This window comes from Artemia sp. Qi Xiang Cuo, chromosome 19 (assembly GCF_049724085.1).
Source record: "Artemia sp. Qi Xiang Cuo chromosome 19, ASM4972408v1, whole genome shotgun sequence".
In the NCBI taxonomy this organism is placed as follows: Eukaryota; Metazoa; Arthropoda; class Branchiopoda; order Anostraca; family Artemiidae; genus Artemia; species Artemia sp. Qi Xiang Cuo.
The window spans coordinates 25,074,214-25,097,226 of record NC_142812.1 but is presented as its reverse complement, the minus strand read 5'-3'; the positions used below and the strand labels follow the sequence as shown (position 1 = coordinate 25,097,226).

The 23,013-nt window shown below is 35.4% G+C and overlaps 1 protein-coding gene across 3 annotated transcripts in view; it reads left to right on the top strand.

The window, feature by feature from the left end:
• Positions 1-23,013, top strand: part of cbc (protein CLP1 homolog) — a 58,956-nt gene that overhangs the window by 12,508 nt on the left and 23,435 nt on the right. For all 3 annotated transcript variants that reach the window (XM_089104803.1, XM_089104804.1, XM_089104805.1), the window contains exons 2-5: positions 3,280-3,389; positions 5,351-5,512; positions 12,590-12,809; positions 14,835-15,005. In XM_089104803.1, the coding sequence (XP_088960929.1) occupies positions 3,300-3,389; positions 5,351-5,512; positions 12,590-12,809; positions 14,835-15,005 (643 nt within the window). In that variant the 5' untranslated portion in view covers positions 3,280-3,299. The remainder of the gene's footprint in view (positions 1-3,279; positions 3,390-5,350; positions 5,513-12,589; positions 12,810-14,834; positions 15,006-23,013) is intronic.

Genomic DNA, 23,013 nt, shown 5'->3' with positions numbered 1-23,013 from the left:
ACAATTTACGGAATTCTTCAAGCGATCTTATGCCCCCTACTGCATTCAGCCTCGACCAATGACCTTGGTAAAGGTCTCACTCATAGATTCAAATAGTTTATAAATTACTAATATTGGAAACATATAATAAGCAGTCGAAGAGGGTCCAATTCTGATTCAAAAGACAACTGCAACAAATTATCAGTCGGGTATCAAAAGGTTGTATCTCCATAATTGTAAATTTTTAGAAGAGCAAGAAAAGCTTCACAGCTTTTTTTTATTTTCCCTTTGATAGCTATAAAACAAAAACGAATTGATATGTATTGATTTTACATCAATATATACCAATCGGAGGGAAAGTAAAAAAGTTATGAGTTTTTTTTGCTCTTCTGAATATTTTCAATTATGAAGATACTACCTTTTTTTTAACCAACTGACGAAATGCAGGTAAGAATAACATGTTTGATAACCAAAAAAAGCGACAACGTGGATTCTAGACTTTCTCTAGCTGCCCCTAATTGTGTTTAGTGTCCTCCATTGAAATTCATGCTATCAATATCTCTGATGACCTTAGAAGATGAGATTGTAACATGAATAAAAATGTTCACGTTTGAACAATAAGGCTAGGAGAGGGCAAGTTGGTTTCTTTCCACCCTTAAAGTTTTTTTTTCTTTCTAAAATTGGTCACCCCAAGTATCATGCCATTAAATAATGTACATTTTTCTATCAGACCATTATATCCTTACTAGCTAGAGGTAAGACAAGGTATTTATTAGAAAAATTTGCAATCACAAGCCCCGAGGTGTTGAACTCGAAGTGAATAAATAAAAACTTGACAAAAAAAATCACAGAAAAATAAAAAAAACTGACAAAGAAGGCCAAAATTAAAAATATAAGAATGAACAATCAATCTATAGTCAATAATTAAACTGAGAATTGTCATAAAAAGTAAAAACAAGATAAAGACTAGTGAAACTCAATAAAAAGACAAATAAATTTGTTTTAAAGGGACATAAAAAAAAGAAGGGGGGAAGAAATACGAAACACTTGGAATTTAGAAAGCACCACCACCAAAAAAAAAGAGGGAAACTAGCGAGATGTTTTGTTTATTTTTTCTATAATTTCTTAATTTATATTTCTCTATTTTTCTGTGATTTTCATTTCATTCACCTATTTATGTTGTTTTGACAATAACTAACCCCTTGCTAAGATTTACCTCCAGAAAATAAACTATTGCACATCACCTACCTCTGCTTGCCTATTTCAGAAAAAAAGGCTGGGGAGCCGCTATGGGTAAGCCAGTTGAACTACCCCACTCCCTTATTCTTTTCGAGGGTAAAACATATCATTTAAGTTAAACTGGCACTTTCACCTAAAAGTCCTCAAGTACCATACCCTAAGACTCAATAAAAAAAAGATTTAAAGGAGTATTAAAAAAATGGAGGGAAAACAAAACAAGTGACAAAATACAAAACTTGGCTGCACCCGCACCAAAAAATAGAAGAGGGAAACTAGCAGGGTTTTTTGTTTATTTTTTCTGTAATGAAGGGGACAAAGGTCTTTCATATCTAGAGGTAGAGCATAAAACAGGAAATAAGGAAAGATTATGCTGGAAAACGGCCCAAGAAAGGGGGAAAATGAATGGGAAGTGTTCTTCCAGAAAAATGTGTTCCCTACAAGGTTTTGCTGTTGTATTTTTAAAGAAACACAGACCCAACATACCTCTCCTGTACTCAAGCGTTTCTAATTACCTTTTTTTAGTAGGAGAGAATATGGGACTCCCTTCTTTGAAATATATTTGTAGATCTCTTTTCTGTATGTATTAAATTTTACCTGACTCTTCCCTGGAGATGCCAGGGTGCCAAACTGGACAAGAATATTCGACATGGGGGCGGACAAGGAAATATAAATGCTTAAAGAATGGACAGACTGATGCCAAGTTTATATAGAAGCTTAAAGAGGGGGGGGTATTGCATTGGCTTAATGAGTAATATTTTTAACATGGATACCCCACTTTAAATTAGGAGAAACTGTGATGTCAAGTAATTTGAAGGAGGACACGGAAATTTCAGCAGGGATAGGATTAAGAAAATGCGCATAATCATGAATTTAGAGGATTCGGTCTCAGGTTTAAAATCGAGACTTCTTGTGCAATGTCATTGAGGATGCTCATAGGGTCGTTCATTAAATTTCTATAGCAAGTTTCAGTGACGGTAAGGTCATCAAAAAATTTTCATATGCCAGGAAATTCCTTAGCCAAGCTGTAAATCATGACTGAAAAAGGGGGAGGGCCTTGGGCAGTACTTTGGGGTTGGGGTACAGCATTGTGGACAGGGAGAGGATTGGAATATGATCCATATATTTAGCTACTTGTAATCTATTTGGTAAGAAGGAGGGAACCAAATTAAATAGGGAAGCATTAATATTAAATTGAGTTACAACTTTTAAATTGAGTTACAATTAATATAATGTGATTAAGAAGTCCAAATGCTTTTTCAATATCAATGGAAATTGAGTTAAGCCAAGTACTGGGGTTGAGTGGGATTATGAAACCCTGCTTCCATATTTGTGGACTTTGCCAAGAGTTGCTAATCTCATTGACAACGACAGACAAGGGCGTTGAAAGGAAAACGCTAAAGGCACTAATAAGGGGTTAACGGGGTATCTAGAGGGGGGATACTTGTTTTTATTAGGCTTCCATTTCCTCTTAGATCTCCAAAAGAAAAACAAAGGGTAAAGAACGGGGTAGATCACTAGTTGGTAACTAAAGAATAATTCAACTAACTTCAGTCTTCAATGCATTGCACATACAATCATAAACAGAAATGGAGTTCGTGCTAAAAAAAAAAAGGCACACTTTCCAGTCTTCTTGACTAGGAACAAAAATATTTTGTGTTCTTTTCGTTGCCTCCTTCTCTCTGCTCAGGCCCATCCCTGACAAATGGTCTAGGCCTTTAGCCCCTGCAAAAATAGCTTGATGTCACCTTGCTTTCATTGATTCTTTGCTACAGTTGGCAGCTCGAGCCATCTGTCCTCGTATGTTTGTCATCATGATGTTAAAACTCCACTTCTTTGCTTTATTATTGTTATTGTATACATTTCCAATTCTTAAAAGGCTAATTTGCAATAGCTTTTTACCCTCTTTTACCTAAAATTTTAGCAGTAGTACAATAAAGCTAATGCAACCCAAAATATCTCTTGACTTAAGAAACTATCAGGATACAGCAAAGCCTTTGCAATATTGAATATGTAGGCTTTAGACTACATTTCTTATAATTTAATTTTTTTATTTCCTTGTAGCTTGTTAGGATAAATACAGAATGGCTGCTCCTGTTCAAGAATTTAAGTTAGAACCAGATAATGAGCTGCGTTTTGAGACTGAGCTGAAAGGGGATTCTGTTCGCCTTGAGGTACGTTTTATTTCTCTCTTGTATTTGCAAGGCTTTATTTTGGGAATGGTGTCATTTATTAAAAATCATTCTATTGTTGTTCACATATGTTTAGCAATAGTAGATGCAAGGCAATATCAAATTCTCTTTTGTATTTCGAGAAAAAAAATTTTTTGTCAAATTTAAGCGATTGCAGCAAAGGACAAAAAGTCACTTTAGCGGGCTATTTCCCATCCATTATTTTTTTCGTGCATCTATTTAATTGGGAGTCGTTTAATATATTACTTAATTTTGGGCTTTTAGTTTTAAAAAATAAAATAAAAAAAATCATAAGTAGAATTGAAATAATGTAGCCTAATTATAAAAAAAAGAAAATTGAGTGGTAAAACAAGGGAATGAAACTATATATAAAATTAAAGCGCATACAAAACATTGTATTTCATGATCTGGCACTATACAGCTTCTTTTTTTTCTTCTTTTTTCTGTTTTTGATAAAAACTAAAATAAAACCGTCAAAAAATAAAAAAAAATGAAAATCTCCAAATAAAATTTGTGTAGCCCCTATATACTACTTCAAATGAACAGAACAAAGAGAGATACAAAAGGTACTCTGAGATTCAAATAGAACAAATTTTGTACGTGCTTTTAACTTACCTTAAATCTTAGATCCGCCTGTGCCTACAGAGGCACCCAGTTAATAAAGAAGCAACCCCTAATCTTCCCGCAGTTTTGCTGCTGCCAGTATATCCACCCACTGAGGCTGGACTTGGGTACTGAGGTTTGGCAGATTTGTCTGGCGTGTTCGGCAATAGGGTATTTCTCAGTCTGCCTCTGCAGCATGCACCCAAGGGTTGCCAGTGGACTGCTGCATTTGGTAGTCAAGGATTGTTCATACGTTTTACGTGGCCAAGGTATTTCTATCGGTGAACAAGAGGCTGAACCGGCTTGTCACGGGTAGATTTGTTGGTTGTCTTCTGCTGCCAGTAGATTTTGAGAATCATTCTGAGGTATCTATTCTAGGAAGCAAGAATTCTCTTCTCATGTTCCTGGTTCAAGTGCTAGGTTTCGGCTGCGTTAAGCACAACTGGCATGACGTTGCCATTGAACAGTCGCAATTTCACCTGTAGAGGGAAGCTTTGGGACTGCCAAACTTTCGGCAGTCTATTGAAGACAACATTTGCCTGACCAATTCTTGTAAGCATTTTTTTTTGTGACAGATCCTATATTTTCAGTTATGCTTCCTAGGCGTTTGAATTTAAAGCCCCTCTCTCTCACTTGGTCTAGAAGTCCTTGAATTCGTTCCTCGCACGATTCTAGAATGAGTTGTGGTGACAAGATGTTGCCTTGTTTAAATGCTGACAGGATGCGGAAGAAACGGGTCTGGTCATCTGGCGTCTTTATACTGCACTCACTGTCTTCATAGAGAGCGATGACCAATAAAACTATCTTTTCGAGAATTATGTAGTGAAGTAGGATCTACCACAGACTCTGGTGGTCCACTGAGTCAAATGCCTTCTCAAAATCGAAGAATGTTATATATCTTTGTTTCGCCCCCTTTCTTGTGCATATAGGTACTTATAATCGTTTCACAGTATATTATATATTATCTTCAAAATATTTCAAAGCATTTATAATTGATGCATGCTTTGACCAAACAGTCAGTGCTAAAGAACTGTAAGTAAGGAGCGACTCGGCCCGATACTAACCGAAACTTACTCTTAACGCTAAAATTCAACCATTTGTCCCAACTCTTTAAGATCGATTCCTGAAAAACAGGGGCCATTTAAGTAGAACCAGAACCTTTTTTAAAAGTACTAAATAACCTTAGCATGAAGAAAGGGGTATCGAGAGGGGCAGACCCCCTCTCATATACAGAATAGTTTCTGTTCGTTTTAATTTTTAACGTTGCTCCTTACTTTCAATGGAAAAAACTTGTTTTTTTATTTAATAGTTTTAAGAATCCATTTCTTTTTTTCTTCTAGTTAAGGTCAGGAACTGCTGAGTTATTTGGTTGTGAACTAGTCAAAGGTCGAGAATATGTTTTTGAAAAAGGAGCAAAAGCTGCAGTTTTTACTTGGGATGGTGCCACTGTTGAACTGAAGGGGAAGCCTGAGGCTGCTTATATCGCAAAAGAAACACCAATGGTATTTGATGCTCTTTTTTATGGAACAGTAAAAAAAAGTTGATTACTAATTATTTTATCTCATTAATTAATGCTTCATCAATTTTTTTTTCATGCTGAAAGCGTATGAGAGTGGTAAGATTTAATGTATGGGCGGCAGTAGCGGATCCAGGGGGGGGGCAATCGCCCCACCCCCTTGCTTGGGCAAAAAGTTCTATCATTAGATTTTCTGTGACTTGATTGCGATATCAACGCTTGGATCAACGCATCTTTGAAAAGGATCGGACGGCACTTGGTCTGTCTGCCTTAAGTCTTTAGGGAATTGTCTAGAGTGTTTGATGTCACCCGAACTTACAAGGCATTTTGAAGCTTGTCATCTCGTAAATCGTTGAAGCTTCAAAAAGTGTGCGCGTCAAAGCCTGTTTTTTATTCAATAACTAAGCAAAAATCTTGAAATGACTCCGATAACACAAACGCCTTAGGGCTAGTCGCGATTCTAGAAGGGTTCGAAAAGTATAAAACTTTTAGATAATATTAACCAGTTATGAGGTCGAAGCGAAAGCAGCTAACTCTCGACAACTTTTTTGGTTCGGAAGCTAAAGATAGGCGAGTGGATGCTGTAACTGAAGATAGAAATAATGAGAGTTACAGTGTTAGTAGTGATTCCAGGGCTTTGACTAATAGTGAGATAGTGCATGATTCGTTAGCATCAATTGAAGAGTGTAGCCCCAAGCCTAACACAAACATCGAAAATATAAGCACTTTCTGCGAAAACGATATCGGAACCTATATCGATAGACTTGAAAAACTGGATGATCGTATGCGATATCAATTGCTTCAGAACTCGTGGATTTCGCAACCTAACTACTGCTTCGCCTATTCAGTTTACAAGAAGTAGGGCAGGGACGAAAAGAGATTTTTCAATCGTGCTCGCTTGGAAGAATTTCATTGGCTTGTACTTTCAAATAAGATGAGGAGCTTATTCTGTAAATATTGTGTTTTGTTTAACGTTCGAGGGGTTGGAGGCTCCACTCAATTGCAGAAGTTGGTAAAGAAGCCCCTCGTGACTTTTGCTAAGCTAACTGGAAAAGACGGTGACTTGGTTTCTCATGAAAATAATCAGTATCATCGCGATTCAGTTGACGCAGGCAAACATTTCCTTCTAAAATATGACAACCCTGAAACCAATATTTTAAGCCTTGTAAACAAACAATGTAGCCAACAAGTGCAAGAAAACGGAGCGAGATTGAGGTCAATTGTCGAATCAGTTATTTTTTGGGGGCAACAGAACATTGCTCTTCGTGGGCATAGAAATGATGAAGAATTATTGGCAGAAAAGGATTCATTGACAAACAAAGGGAACTTTCAAGAACTTTTAAGGCACCGTGTAAAAAGTGGCGATATCACTTTAAAACAACATTTGGAAAGCTCAGGTGCAAATGCTACTTATATAAGCAAAACTACACAGAATGAATTAATTGAATGTTGTGCCAAAGAGATTCTTAAAGAAATTCTTGCACGAGTTCATTCTGCCAAGTTCTACAGTATGGTTGTTGATGAAACAACGGATGTGTCACACAAGTCACAACTGAGTATTGCCCTTTGCTACAATTACAATTGCACAAGATGTGAGGATGTCGTTGGTTTTTTAGAACTACACAAAACATGTTACTCGGACTGCATAGGAAACTTCGAACCGATCATTAAAGGGGAAACGCTTGGAAATGTTGTGTTGGATTTTCTTCGATCTCTCGGGCAAGACTTGGAAAATTGTGTGGGCATAGGCACTGATGGATGTGCTGTGATGGTTTCAGAACATTGTGGAGCTGTAAAAGAAGTTGAAAAGGTAGCAAAGAATGCCCTACGTTGCCCATGTTTCAACCATGCTCTAAATCTTTCCATGTCAAAAACTTCTTCTATCCAGAGTGTTCGAAATTCCATCGGAGTAATAAAAGAAATAGTTGCTTTTTTTGGTGCTTCTGCAAAGCGCAATAATATTTTAACCAGAGTAATGAAAGCACAGCTAACTGGCATGTGTGAAGTAAAGCGTCGGGAGAGTGAAAGCGAGTTTAAAAACACATTTGACGAGGTAACTAAAGTGGCAACCAAGCTAGGTTTAGAAATAACAGTCCCAAGGGTAGCGAAAAAGCAAACGAATCGGATTAATGTACCATTCAGTTCACACGAGGAATATTATAGACGGCCAGTTTTTATTCCCCTGTTGGACACAATCATTTCGGACTTAGAAAGCCGTTTTTCCGTTGAAACGCTTGACACTTTTAAGCTCAGTATTTTCTTGCCAGTAAATTGTATGGAAACGAACAAACAACAATTTGCTAATACGATTCATGACTTGTCACAGCGATACTGGTCAGTAATGGGTTTCCCCTCCCAATTGGTTTGTGAATCTGCCCTCGCCGGAGTAGCGACAACATGAAAAACTCAGTGGCTTCGTCTTAGAGAAAGCAATACCGACACATGTAGAATACATGAAACACTAGGGGAACCCTTACAGAAACAGAACTGCGATGCTTATATTTTCCCGAATATTTCAGCGCTCTTGCAGATTCTCATGACCCTACCTGTCAGTGTTGCATCTGTTGAACGAAGTTTTTCTACCTCGAGAAGATTGAAAACGTGGCTAAGAACTAAAGTGACGGGGGAAAGACTCGTCGGGCTTGCCATTCTTCATGTTCACCGTGATATTGTCATAAGTATAGAAAGTGTTAGACTATTGATAGATTTGCTAATAGTTAAAATAGGAAGCAAGAACTTTGTTATATAATATTCATAGTGTTTCTATAAATGTAGTTTTGTGAATAGCTTTACACAACCGACAGCTAAATGACGAATAGAAGCAGAGGCATGCAACTTTCAACATCAGTAAGGTACGTTAGACTTAATTTCGAATAGAAATTTTTCGCCCCGCGTCGCCCCCCCCTTCCTAAAATCCTGGATCCGCTACTGATGGGCGGATAAATATGAAGTGTATTTTTAAATTGAATAATGCCCTTTTCCTTGAACTTGTAAATTTTGAATGGATCAAGTTTAGGCGCAGTGCCATCAATCATTCTGTTTTTGAAAAAGCAAGGGGAGAGGATTTTATCAAAATCGACTAGAGATTCTTGGTAATGTTGTTAGAATCTGAAATTGATAGTCTTGTAAATATTTAATCTGTACTACGAAACAAAAAAAAAGCTATTCTAAGCAATTCCGTGCATCTTTTCTATGTGAGCAGTTTATAATAAAATTAAGTAAAGTACAGTTAACCCTTTCTTGTTGGTCCTCAAAATGCTTCATTTTTGTATTAGTTTTCCCTAAATTGTCGTTAGTGCCGTCCACAGGAAAGCTAACTTGTCTTGGCGTTCCTAATGGAATTCAGCTCTAGTCAGACTAGTAGACTATTTAAATCCACTTTGTTTTTTCTAGATAACATTTCAGCCCTGTAAGGCTCAAAAATACTTTTTTTTAATTTTCGTAGATATTAGCCTTAGGGTTCTCATAGATCTTGAGTTTCAGTGTGTAATTTTACCGAGATTGCTCCAATTTTTGGGGTTGTTCGACCCCTTTTTCTAAACTGTGGAAACTTTCATATTCAAATAGCTTTATGTGAGGAGATATAAAGTTAACAATGCTTGTATTTTTGAAGAAAAAAAAACAACATAAAAAGTAGACTATGTTGATACAAATATTGTAATTTAAATTGTATTTTAGTTTCTGTTTCTATTGACAAGTTTTGGTTTTTAATTAAAGTTTTTTACTACGAACTAACCCTGTGATTAGTTCTTAAGTTTAGTATATTGGGTTCGTTACTTCTTAAAACCCCTCATCCTTTTATTTTCAAATTAGCATATGAATGTTACGCTTAAAATAATTTCTGGAATAAGAGGGTAGCTACCACCATGCACCAAGCATATTACAGTCTAAGGCGAAAAATAATCTTCAGAATGAAGAAAGATTAATGAAATCCTAAACCCCCCCCTCCCTCTCTTTCTTTTATGTTCATCTGAATGCTCGGTAAAAAATAAAAGATTCAGGCCTAAAAATGCCCCTTTTGAGGCATCAGGCATCCTCCTTCAAGTCACTCATAAAATCATCCCCTGACCTCTTGAATAGCTAATGTACAACTATACACCGCTCAACCTAATTTTATAAGGCTTCAAAAGAATTAACTCAGTCAAGTGAAGTTTGTATATATGCTTCTAGATTAGTGGTTTATTTTCTATAACCTGCACCCTCTGAACCGGAGAGGCTTACAATTATTTTAAATAGAATAGATGTCTTGGTAATAGCAGAAACATCACTTTTCCCTGCTTTTGCTACTTAAAAGTGTCACTAAAACTTCCAATCTCCGTTGAATAAGCCCTTTCCCAGTATCTTAAGACCATTGGTTCGATACGATCACCCCTTGGAAAAATGGAACAAAATAAACACATAACCTTCAAATATAAATACAAAATTTTGCATTTTTTCGGATAAGGGCTTCAAATAATTGCAATTGGGTTCTCTGATATGCTGAATTTGATGGTGCCTTTTTAGACTATGATACAAAGTTAAAAAAAAGTAGTTAAAAATTAATTGTATATTAAAATTAGCTTTTAAATGAGCCCTTAAATAACTCTCTATGATGTTTCAGTGCCATGCTAGCAACAAAGAAAAAAACAAACAAAAAAAGAAAAAACAAATCAATCCTACCCACGGAAAAATGTGATTTTCCTTGTCGTCCAAGGTGGGATCTGTAAGTTTTCTGTTAAGGGTTTTCAACAATGTTAATTCCAATGGTGTACTTTTTGTCTTGCTGTAATGCCGTTTTCAAGGGATTTCAGGCTCTTTAAAAAAAAATCCTGCAAATTTGTTTTCGAAATAAAATTTTTCTATTAAGATTAATCAAAATAATTATTACCATTCCCGAGGCAGCTACGAATGTAAATTTTTTCTTACTAGGCAGATTTTTTTAGAAAAGCATTTTAAACTTTTAGATACTATTGAGCGTTTTAAGCCCCTTTAGGGGCCCAAAAAAGAATTTGCCCCAGAAGCGATTATTATATTTTGTAACAGGATAAAAAATGCATTAAGTGATATATTCAATTTCTTCCTATCTAAATCACGTAAAAAGTATAAATTTATCAGTACAGGCAAAATGATTTTCGAGTTGGTTTTTTCGACTCGAACTCAAGGTTGATGGATTTCTTTTTTATTATTATTTTTTTTTTCTTTTTTTTTTTAAAGAAAATGTTTCAGTAAGAACAAGATGATAAGGAGATTATAAAAAATGTTAGATTAGGTAATTAAAATTACTGAGCAAGGGCACGGAGCTAGAACATAACGAAAAACTGCAGATATACATGAACTGATACTTAGCCTGATTCGTGAAAGTTTATTCATCTTTGCTTGACTACTTACTTTGAAATATTAAAGGTGATTTGTCAGAAAGTAATCATTAATGCTAGAATAAATAAATAAAACGGAAATAACCAAAAAAGTCAATTAGGTTTACCTTGGTAGGTAAAAAACCATTATTATAGTGTTCAATAAAGACAAGTTGACCAGTAAAGGTCCAATTTCCTTATTTTTGTGTTTTGTCATCATCTGATTTAAGACAGCAAATAGCTAAAGAGGAGAAATTAAAATGGTAGAATATGAGACCTCTGCCCAACCGTCCTCAGTGCAGAATAATAAAAAAATACAGATAAAAGTCCAGAAGGCAATATAAAAACAAAGCTCAAAACTAACACTGAAACTAAAAGGACCCTTTCGAAGCAACGATGAAAGGGTAACACCTGCTTGACAGTGGTCAATCATGGGTTTGAAACGTGCGTGTTAAAAAAGACTGAGGAGGATCTGTTAAACTTTTGTTTTTAGAAATTTTCTAGGACAGTTTTGGGTACTCTTTTGACTTACCGTACATCCAATGGTAAATCTTAGGAATTATGGGGCCGATTCCCCTTTCTAGGGCTATAATAAGAGAATAAATCAAGATGGGTATACCCCGTTTTAAGGATGAAGGATGACTGATAGCTGAAGCTTGTGGTTTTCAACCATCTATCAAGCCCAAATGAAAGGCTAGTCGTCCTCGAGTAGGTCATTAGGAAGGATTTATAGGAAATCGGATCTCAATGGAAGGGGTAATGACACTTTTGATAGACCGTGGTCGAAGAAGAGCGCGTAGTACAACTAATAGTAGGGTCCATCGGACATTTTTATAATAACGCTGCATAAATTGGGAATATGCTTTAATCCTTAAGAGAAAACGCGTATATTTTCCCAGAATTCAAACTAAGATGATTAAATTTGTACATTTTTGTATATCGTCAGTCGGGTATCAAAAGGTCGTATCTCCATAATTGTAAATTTTCAGAAGAGCAAAAAAACCTCATAACTTTTTTTCTTTCCCGCCGATAACCGTAAAACAAAATGGATTGATATGTAAGATCAATACATATCAATCAGTTTTGGTTTTGCGGTTATCGGAGAGGAAATAAAAAAGTTGTGAGGTTTTTCTTTTGCTCTTCCGAAAATGTACAATTACGAAGATGTGACCTTTTGATACCCGACTGACGATATGGTATTACACAGTTGTGTAGGTTTTAAATATTCATATAGCCCATATGTGTAACAGTGCCAAATCCAGGACACATGATTTGGTTCAGATTTGGTTGCTTCTTCTAATCCATTATTTTGGATTCCTAAAATTAAATTCTTAACAACTGCCATGAAACAGAAGCCATAAAATTAAATAATATAAAAGCTTTGGACCAATGCTTAAAGACACTCGTTTCAAATAAGTAGTTCATTTCTCAATACCAAAAGAGGGAGCTTAATAATTTCTTTAATTGATTTAAGGAATCAAATATACAGTAATAATAATAAAGAATCCTCTCGTAGAGGATAGGTATACAAAACAGTCAGGTACAATGCAATAAGTGTAAAAATCAATACAATAAGAATAATATGCAATAAGAAATACTTGAACGACCTATAGGCTAGCATTAGAATTGGCTAAACATAAATATAACAACCAAAAACCCAGATAAGCACACAAAAAATGTTGTTATGCTTGTATTTAGCCTTCTTCTGGCCTACGTATTTTTATTTAAAGGTTATATATCTGAACACTCATGCTGTTCTGGAGCAACTTAGAAGAAAAGCAGAAGCTGAAGAAGGAAGAGGTCCTGTTGTAATGCTAGTTGGCCCGGCAGATGTCGGCAAATCTACGCTCTGCAGAATGATGTTGAATTGGGGTGTGCGAATGGGCAGAAAGCCTCTGTATGTTGATCTTGATGTGGGACAGGGCAATATTAGTATCCCAGGTACAATAGGTATGTGCTCTAAACCATCGTATGGCTTGTTCCAAAACGGGCTAACTCCATTGTCAGGTTTTAGGCACTAATATAGTTTTATTCTTATTAGGTTTTTATGTCAAACTATTCAAGTAGCTTCTAATTTTACGAAGCCATTAATTGAATGGATTCTCAATTTTTATGAAAAAGTTATTTTTGCTAAGGTCAAAAATAGTTTTTGACCTTAGTAGTTTATATAAGTAGTTGTTTTAGAACATCGTTTGGTTATCACTATATTCAAATAAAATGATACGCATTCTCCACCACACCATAAAAAAAAAAAAAAAAAAAAAAAAACAGAAACAAAACTGAATATTTTTTCCATTCGGGCTTTGTACTTTACAATTAAATTGCCAATGCATGGTCTTTACTTTCTATACTATTTTTTTTAATTAATCATTAACATTGTTAATGATGGTTGCATAATCCAAGTAATGAAATAAGCCCTAACAAATAGACTTGGGAATTTTAGCCGATTCTTTTTGTAGCACAATTCATTTTTCTTTCTTTGTCTTCAAAACTGTTAAATGTTCCAACATTTTTTTTTGTTTTATTTTTTTGTTTACTAGGCCTTATTGTGAAGTGTATAGTTTCTTGTTGCTTCTCTTTTGATAAATAATTCAGTTTCCTCCTTTTGCTGTTGTCGAAACTGTTGAATGCACTCAAAATTTATTTTGTTTTTTGACTTGGGCGTCACTTGGGAAGAGGATGAATCTTTGTAACCAGGGTTGCCTGCTTTATGTTTTGACTGGGCAGCATCCGTGCTTGTAACCCATAAATTGCCTGATTAATTAATGAAAGTACAAAGTAACAAATATTTCTCAAAGCGTTTAATCATTTAAGTTTATCTCTCTTTTAAAACTTATGTGATAAGAGCAATCTGTCCAGCAAAACTAGAGAAGTCAATTTAATTTCATTTAGTTTGATTAAGAATTGACTCTATAGGCCCTAGCTTATGAAGAATTGGCACTTGCTATATATGTTTAGAGGTGGGGGGGGGGGGGGTTACAAAACCACGAGTGCTTTTTGTCTAGAAATCTTTCTTTGTCTAATTTTTCCTTTTTCTATAAAGGATGGTCCACATCCCTCCTGCGTTTCCCAGTGTTCTCTCTTTATGGCTCCCTTTTTTATCTTTCAAAATTAAAGAAACAAAATCAAGATATAACCCTGTGAGGATACAACTAAGTCTATGCACTAATTTGAACATAAATAATTGTTCGTCTACATGGATACTTAAAACTACTTTCCTCTGTTTTTCTCTCTCTCTCTCTCTCCCTCTTTCTCTTTCTCTCCTCTCTCCGTATTTTTCCTCTCTTATTTTGTAGCCTTATTATTCTACTCCGATACTGCATATTACTCCTCACAGATGGATAACCTATATTGTTTTTGGTACATTTATTACATTTTTATCCAATGAACCTTAAGATCATCCAGTCAAAATTTGTCCGTGTAGATAATAAGTATTTCTTCTAACTAAATGCTTGATATTCAAAACCCACCCAGACGCAGTATGCCCCAAAACAAGAAAACAAAAATACTTAATAATGCTTAAATAATTGCCTAAACTGCATTTCTTTTCGGTAGTGGGCCTACTTGGGAAATCTCTAATCTCCCGTTAAAGTTTGAATGAGTAAGCCTATCCTTGACGCTGTTAGCTGAAAAAGACCCGATTTTTTTTTTGTATTGAATCTAAATGCCTGAACGATGAGTGATTTTATAATTTGTGATTATTATTATTAATTGTGATATTATTAATTATGATATTATTAATTCATATTTTTTCTTTGATATTATTTGATTAATTGATCTTAATGATTGATTTTATTATTATGATATTATTCATTGATATTATTAATTGTGATATTATTAGATATTATTAATATTATTATTGTGATTATAATTATGTTATACTATATGATGATTATTTGTTATTATTTGTGATTTTATATATGTGTGATTCATAATTTGTGGTTATATTTTTTAGTGGCACAAATTTGATTGCAGGTGCAGTAATGGTAGAGAGACCAGCAATGCCTGGTGAGGGATATAATCTGAATGCTCCACTTGTCTATCACTATGGACATGTCTCTCCTGAAAAAAACTTGGAACTTCTCAAAATTGTCACATCTAAATTGGCGAGCTTTGTTCTTCAAAAATTTGAGACCAATAAGCGAGGTAAACCATTGTTGTGATTTTTAACGACTGTGTGGTTTTCTTTACTGTATGACTAGCCTAATAATACTAATGCTTCTAAATTCTCTCCACTAAGCCGCTTGAGGCCAACCCATTAGTAAGCACGGTTCTTTCATTTAAAAGTTAAATTATTATAAGGTTCTGTTTAGAATTTAAGGAATTGTGTTGATGAATTACACTACTGCCTTTTTTTTTATCAATGGTCTGTCGCTCGGTAACAGCAAGAGATGGAAACGGGATAAATTTTTTTCCGAAGCAATGAAGGAAAAAATTTTTTTTTTTTTTTTGAAGTTCACAAAATTCCTTGCAATTTTCCAGAAAAAATATAGGAATAGTTTTTGCATACTGAATCGCAAAAAGGAAGAAACAGCAAACTTTCCTAGCTCTCTAACTATCTAAGGATTACACAAATATCTGACTTGTGTAAGAAATTGAACTACTTCTTAGAAGCTTGAGATCGAATTTATGTATCTTCTAGGTTTCTAGGAAACGATTGCAGAAAGGTTAGCTTGGAAATCCCAAGTTGTATTTTCTTTTTCTATTGAATCTATTGAAATTTTGATTAATAGTTCGTGGTAACAAACTATAAGTAAGGAGTAACCAGGGCTAATAGTAACCATAATTCTAGAAAACAAGTTGTGATTACAACATATACAGTAGAAAGAATCTGCTTTTATGGTGATCACTAATGTTCGAAAAAAACTATAAAATTCGTTAGTTTAAAGTTACACGACAAAAGCTACGAGCCGAAGGAAATTTGTCTGATTTTTAAAAACGGAGGCAAAACACCCCCAAGATGGTAATTAATCTTAATGAAAATTATTCCTTCAAGTTCAGAGTATCAGGAAACTATTGTAGAAATTTCAAATCCTATCTGAAAAAAAAATGTGAAATTTCGCAATTTTTTTTTTTCGAAAAGGATGATCACCGATGTGTGTCTATTTATTCTTTTTTTTTCAGTAGTTATCATATCAATCAAATGTCCTGGAAAATCGCTAAACGGCTCATTCGAACATATATCTAAAGTTTTATTGCCCTTTGTAAGTAGCCAAAAAGATTGTACAATTGCAAAGTGACCTTTATGTTACATTTGTGTGCTTACTGGCACAAAAGATGGAGGAGCATCTTAAATGTCGCCAGGGAACTAAGAATCTTATCTCAAACTAAAAATTTTGCCAAGTTCCCGGCATCAATTTTCCTCACCTAGATCTTTGTTTTGAAAGGTTACAGGAGTAGTATTCAAATTCATAGGAGGATCTAGGAAAGCAATAGAAAACTTAGTGCTATAGTTTATTACAGGATATGCTAAAAATTATAAGTTTATGGAGGTAAATTTTCTGGCCTCTCCCCACCCTCCTCCTCCTGAAGAATGTCCAGCTATGCCAGTATTAGTTCATTGACTTTGATAAACGAGTAGTCTGTTATCAATGCGATTCATATTGTAAGGAATAGGTGCAATGGTAATAAACTCAAACACTTTAGTTGTGCTTTAATATTTTTATTCAAATGAAATTCTCTTATTTTGTATAAACTCGAAGACAAGGAGGGTAAATACACTGTAACCTCTGCCCCAAAGTCTTTTCCGTTCTTTTTTTTGAAAGCCTTACCCCCAAATATTTAGTCATTAATCAAGTGGAAAATACAGCTTTGCACGCTTCTCCTCTGCCCCAATTATATATTAGATCCGTATTTTGTTGAATGTCCAAAATTTCCCAAGAGGAAGGAGGCAAGCGTTGGGAGCAATTTCTTCGTGATGTTTAAATAGAAATACTAGTTTTATGTTCATTTTTCTATATTAACAGTTATGAAGTATGCAACGAACTTTAAAATAAATTTGATAGCAACATCTGCGGAAAAGAATTAACTTTTTATAGTGACTCCGAAGTATTGAGCTACGAGCTAAACAAAAGTTACGAGCCTGAATAAATTTGTTCCATTTCATAAAAGTGTGGGAAATACTGTCATGACTATGTTCTTTCATTTGCGAATTGAACTCATGTTTCAAATTTCATCCTGACTAATCTGCCATTCATTTTTTTTTAATGTATTCGATTGCTTTAGTCACTCGTTACTACATAAAAGAAATTAAGTGCCAGAGAAATTGTGTTAATCCTCAGGCAACTTTTTTTGTTACTAATCTAGGACGCTAACAATAAGTTTAGAACTATTGCCATGTATAATTTAACAGGAAGCAGGGGGGATTTGTGGGGCATTAGTCCTCATTAAATCTTTGATAGGCGTAGGTATGATCTGAAAAACCCTCAAAAATTAAATAAAACCAAACATATTGTTTCATATGAAAGTAAGGAGCGATGTTAAAACTTAAAATCAACAAAAATTATTCCGCATATGGGAGGGGGCTGCCCCCCTAAACCCCCCGTCCCATGTGCGTTAGAAATAATTCCTACCGTATATCAACGGCCCTTGTGTTTGAGCAGCCGTGCTTAAAAAATGGGAACAAACGGGATATTTTTTTATTGTTTAATATCTCTTTTATTTAATTCTAACTTTTGTTGCAATTAAATTTTTGTTTCTAATCGTACATAAAGCTCGGACCCAGAAGTAGACTGAGAGGCATTTCTTGAATCAAAATCATTTTTGTATCTGTCAGAAGATGCTGTAAAGTACACTCAATGGAAAGTAAAAGCTAGTGTCTTTGTTATGCATTTGTGGGGTTGGGGGGGGGTCTAAATTATTGTCGCGAGAATATCCACCAAAATTGATTGTCGGATGTCAACCAAACTTTCTGGGACCTAATAGCAAGTGACCTATTTTTGTCCTTTGGGTAATCAGAAATAAACCCGAACTTTGTGGGAGATGGAAAGGGGAGAGTCCCTAAATTCTTATCATTAGACTAGAATATGTAAATGAAGAGGTTGGATCTCAGCCAAATTTTGTAAGAAGTAAGAATAGTACTTGTATGTTATAGCGCCGACATTCAAGTTCTTCATACAAGTAGAACCTAAGTAGAACCGGTTTTTCATCTGTCTGTATTAAGAGACAATTAGCTTACGCTCAGTGGAAAACAAGTGGCGGGTGACAGAATGCATTGGACTTATATAATTTGGCCTGTATATTTACACAATAGGGGGGAGGTGGTATTTGGACAGCGTGAAGTTAGAAAACAATTCTTACTTCACGACATGCAGGACAATCGTAGCTAACACATTTTGCATGCAGACCCGCTATACTCCCCCCTCCCCTCAGGTACAAATATATAGCCCAAATTTATTTCTAAGGTATTCCATCATGTTTCGGTATTTTCTTTAGGATTAACCTAGCTTCACTTCTTGAGTGTTGGCGCTATAACATACAAGTACCGTAAGAATAGATGACCTTTTGGGTATCCGAACATAATCCATTTTCTGGAGGGAAAGCTGAAGCGGGCTTGAAATTCAGGTTGTCTGGACTTCTCCCAGAGAGCTGGTCGGAATTCAACCAAACTTTGTGGAAAATAAGAACTTGTGTCTAAATTATTTCTTTTGGGAATGCAGACCCGATACTATTTATACAGGGTTATTGGGGATCAGGATCCCAAAATTTTTGGGATCAGGATATCTTGCAGAAGGGTTATTGTGTTGAGATTTGTCATGTTCTAAGGTGTGCCGAAAAAGCAGCGGTTCTAATTCAAAGAAAACGCATCGGCACTCAAGTCCCCGATTAGTAAAAAAAAAAACCACAAAACTCTCCGAAGTGTGCCCCCGTCCCATATGCGGAATAATTTTTGTTGATTTTAAGTTTTAACATCGCTCCTTACTTTCATATGAAACAATATGTTTGGTTTTATTTAATTTTTGAGGGTTTTTCAGATCATACCTACGCCTATCAAAGATTTAATGAGGACTAATGCCCCCACGAATCCCCCCTGCGTCCTGTTAAATTATACATGGCAATAGTTCTAAACTTATTGTTAGCGTCCTAGATTAGTAACGAAAAAAGTTGCCTGAGGATTAGCACAATTTCTCTGGCACTTAATTTCTTTTATGTAGTAACGAGTGACTAAAGCAATTGAATGCATTAAAAAAAAAAAAAAAAATGAATGGCAGATTAGTCAGGATGAAATTTGAAACATGAGTTCAATTCGCGAATGAAAGAACATAGTCACGACAGTATTTCCCCCACTTTTATGAAATGGAACAAATTTATTCAGGCTCGTAACTTTTGTTGGGTAACTCAACACTTCGGAGTCACTATAAAAAGTTAATTCTTTTCCGCAGATGTTGCTATCAAATTTATTTTAAAGTTCGTTGCATACTTCATAACTGTTAATATAGAAAAATGAACATAAAACTAGTATTTCTATTTAAACATCACGAAGAAATTGCTCCCAACGCTTGCCTCCTTCCTCATGGGAAATTTTGGACATTCAACAAAATACGTATCTAATATATAATTGGGGCAGAGGAGAAGCGTGCAAAGCTGTATTTTCCACTTGATTAATGACTAAAAATTTGGAGGTAAGGCTTTCAAAAAAAAGGACGGAAAATACTTTGGGACAGAGGTTGAAGTGTATTTACCCTCCTTGTCTTCGAGTTTATACGAAATAAGACAATTTCATTTGAATAAAAATATTAAAGCACAACTAAAGTGTTTGAGTTTATTACCATTGCACCTATTCGTTACAATATGAATCGCATTGATAACAGACTACTCGTTTATCAAAGTCAATGAACGAATACTGGCATCTGTGCGAAGCTTTGGTTTTCTAATTGGAAAGATAATAATCGTCCTAGGTCGGGTGTTTTGAATGATATTCGGCTTTATTCAAAAAAGATTTTTGTAAGTGAGCTAGCTCGTCACCGTGCAGGCATTGTTGATTCATATTCGCTTAGAGTTTCTGCTTTGCCTGATTCCATTTGGAAATACCGTGCTTCCCCAAACACCACATTCTTTAATACTCCGAAAGCTTCTGATATCTCCCTATCCGAGTAGGAAACACATTTTTCGAATGAATTTGCCGCACCAGATCCAACTTAAGAGTTTAAATATGAATCCGAACTTGATGAATTTCTGTCTGTTTACCCGGAGTCTTACTATGTTGTTACAATGCAAGCCATAGTAACGGTAGTCTTCAGCTTCGTTTGGTATAGATAATATTAGTGCATATCATGTTATCCATGGAACCCCTTTGCTTATGTCACATCTAATGTTGCTCATGCAGATGATTTTTTATACTTTTACATTCCTGTCGTCTTTATGCATTGGTGTCACTCCATACCCAAGAAAGGCGAATCTAACATTCCCGCAGTTCGACTTTTAGGCCTATTACAATCACTATTATATTCTGTAAACTGTTTTAGCTGCTTTTTGTTGATGAGTTAAAGGAGAAATGTAGCGTTCCGCCATACCAGTTTGGTTTTCAAAATAAAATAGGGTGCAGTGATGTCCTTAGTGTTGTACGCGTGCTCCACGAAATAGACTTTCTTGTCCCAGTAACCTACCGAATGATCTGGATAGTTTTGTTTCTGTTTATAAAGTTACGCGTCAAGGTGCTATCACTTCACCTACTCTTTTCAACAACGGTGTCTTAGACGCTCAATCACAAGGCATATCCTAATGCATTGAGGCAACAACAAACGTGACAATTGTCTGTTATGCGAATGATGTGCTTAACCTTAGCAGGTCATTACAGCGTATCGAAAAAACGTTAGCATAGTCGATTGTAAATTGGGGATGGAGTTTAACTTTGAGAAATATGAGGTTCTTCTATTTAATTGGGTAATTTTGGGTCCCACGCCGTCAGTCCAACTGGGACGTTCTTTAGGAGAGCCAGTTGACACAACTTGTTTATCTTTGTCTACCAATTGGCCCCTCCCTAAAGCAAACCCGTTTGCTGTGGATTTCCCACCTTATATAGTAGATAGTACCTTATAAGGGGATTTTGATATTCTATTCCTGCACTGTCATTAGAAATACATATATAGATAAAATTAAGAAATAATTGCACATTTGGCACAAAGATGTCACTGATTTGAGGAAAACGAGTTAATAATAATACAAAAACACACATAAAAAAGGTCTACATTTTTCGTTTTTATCGAGGGAGGGCAATATTTTAACCACAAAACAGTACCTTATATAGTACCTTATATAGAAAAAGTGTGGTGCGTCTTGTGTCTTAGTTGTCCGGAATAAAAAACGTTTCAACCGAATAATCCTCGCTTAACTATATATTTCAACAGCACTGCCACACTTTCTATACACAGCTCCATTTTGGAAGATTTTCTCTCAAACAGATACTCGTAAACTCCGTTGAGGATATTTAAAATTTGCAAAATAGATACTTCGTTTACCCCCGTGGACCCGAAATTCAGTATTAATCTGCAATTATGAATAAGCCGACCCAGGAATAGCTGTATAAAAACGTATTTCGAAACATAATCGCAAAATAAGTTTTCATCTATGATATCCCCTACTTATACAGTGATATTTAAAGTTGTGTGTATCTAAAAGTTGCTCAGTGTTATGATACTCTATACTAATTGCTCTACCTACTTCTGTTAGAGCAACTGCTTCTGTATTAATTGCTATTAATTAATAAATGTTGTGATATCTCTTTTTTTTTCTCTTATTCCTTTTTTTGTCGTTTTGTCTTTGTACTCCGTCTCTGTGTACTTTTTTTGTATCGTATGAGGGGTTAGAAATAAATAAATAAATACTTGTCATGATTTCTATTAGAGCAGGTTGTCTGATCCCAAGTAAATTTGGTGATAAGGAATTATAGAAATACTAAGGAAGAATAAGTAATTTAGTTGTGCCTATGTGGAATCTGTATCCGACCACTGTGGGAAAGGATTCCCTAAGTTATTAATAATAGAATATCTACCAGAAGGGGTTTTTGAATCTAATAAAAATGAGTGGAAAATATGAGCTAATGTCTAACTTATGCCTTTTAAGTATTAGAGTCTGATGTGACTTTTTCAGGGTTGTGGTCCTAATTTATCATTATGAGGACATTTGGCAGAAGTTTTCAAATTTATTCCAAACTTCGTTTAAGTAATAGGAATAGCTTTCCTTTCAGTGTCATAGCTTTCTTTTCAGGTTACCATACTCATGTTGATCTCTGTTTGTGCGGGGGTGGGATTAGGTGTTGTTGGTTAAAATCATATCGTCATGGTAATTAGAACGGTACTATGCCTGAATTAAGTAAGAGGAAGTGTCCTAGTTCTGCCTTTTTGGAGCTCATGCCCTATACAATTTTCGTGTGGCCAGGGCTTTCCAAAATTCTGTCATCAGAGCAATTATGTAAAGAGCTAATTCCCTAGTTATTCCTTATGGGGGCAAGTCCCTATCCGGGCTCTGTGGGGAACTGAAACAGCTGCTCCTGCTTCTCGTCATAAGAAGAATAACCAGAAATACTTATTGGATTTGAGCCAAATTTAGTCGGAAGCAGCAATTGACTTACTAGTTCTGCCTTTTTGAAATCAAAGATTGGTCTAACCTGTGTGGAAGAGGTGCAGTTAATTTCTTGTCATCAGTACTTCAACAAGAAAGGGCTGTCGAGTTACAAACAAACTTAGTAGGAAATTAGACCTAGGCTTATATTTGTGCTTGTTTATGGCCTGTTCCTAATCTGACCTCTCTCGGTAGGGGAGAGTTAAGGTATTAATATATCTTTTTATCAGCCTAATTAGTAGATGGGTTGGCATATTTCATTCAAAAAATCATTATCAACAGTTAAAGTTAAGTTCTCCGGTGTCCGTGCTTGACCTGACCTCTGAGACGGAAAGACTATCTGTAAGAAGGACCTCTGGATCTTTATTCAACCAGGTAGTGATTACCTACTTGGATTTCATTTGTCCGTTTACTGGGTTTTAGTGCAATCTGATAGATATTGTCGCTTGTGTTGCTCCCCGGGTTTCGCTGGTTTCGCTAAAAGGGCAAAATTACTACAAAACTTCACGGCACCTCGGCATCTGGGGTCTAGTTCATTTTTTCATCTTTTTCCAGAATAATCCAAGACGTCTGGCATTTTATTTACTCCTTGTGA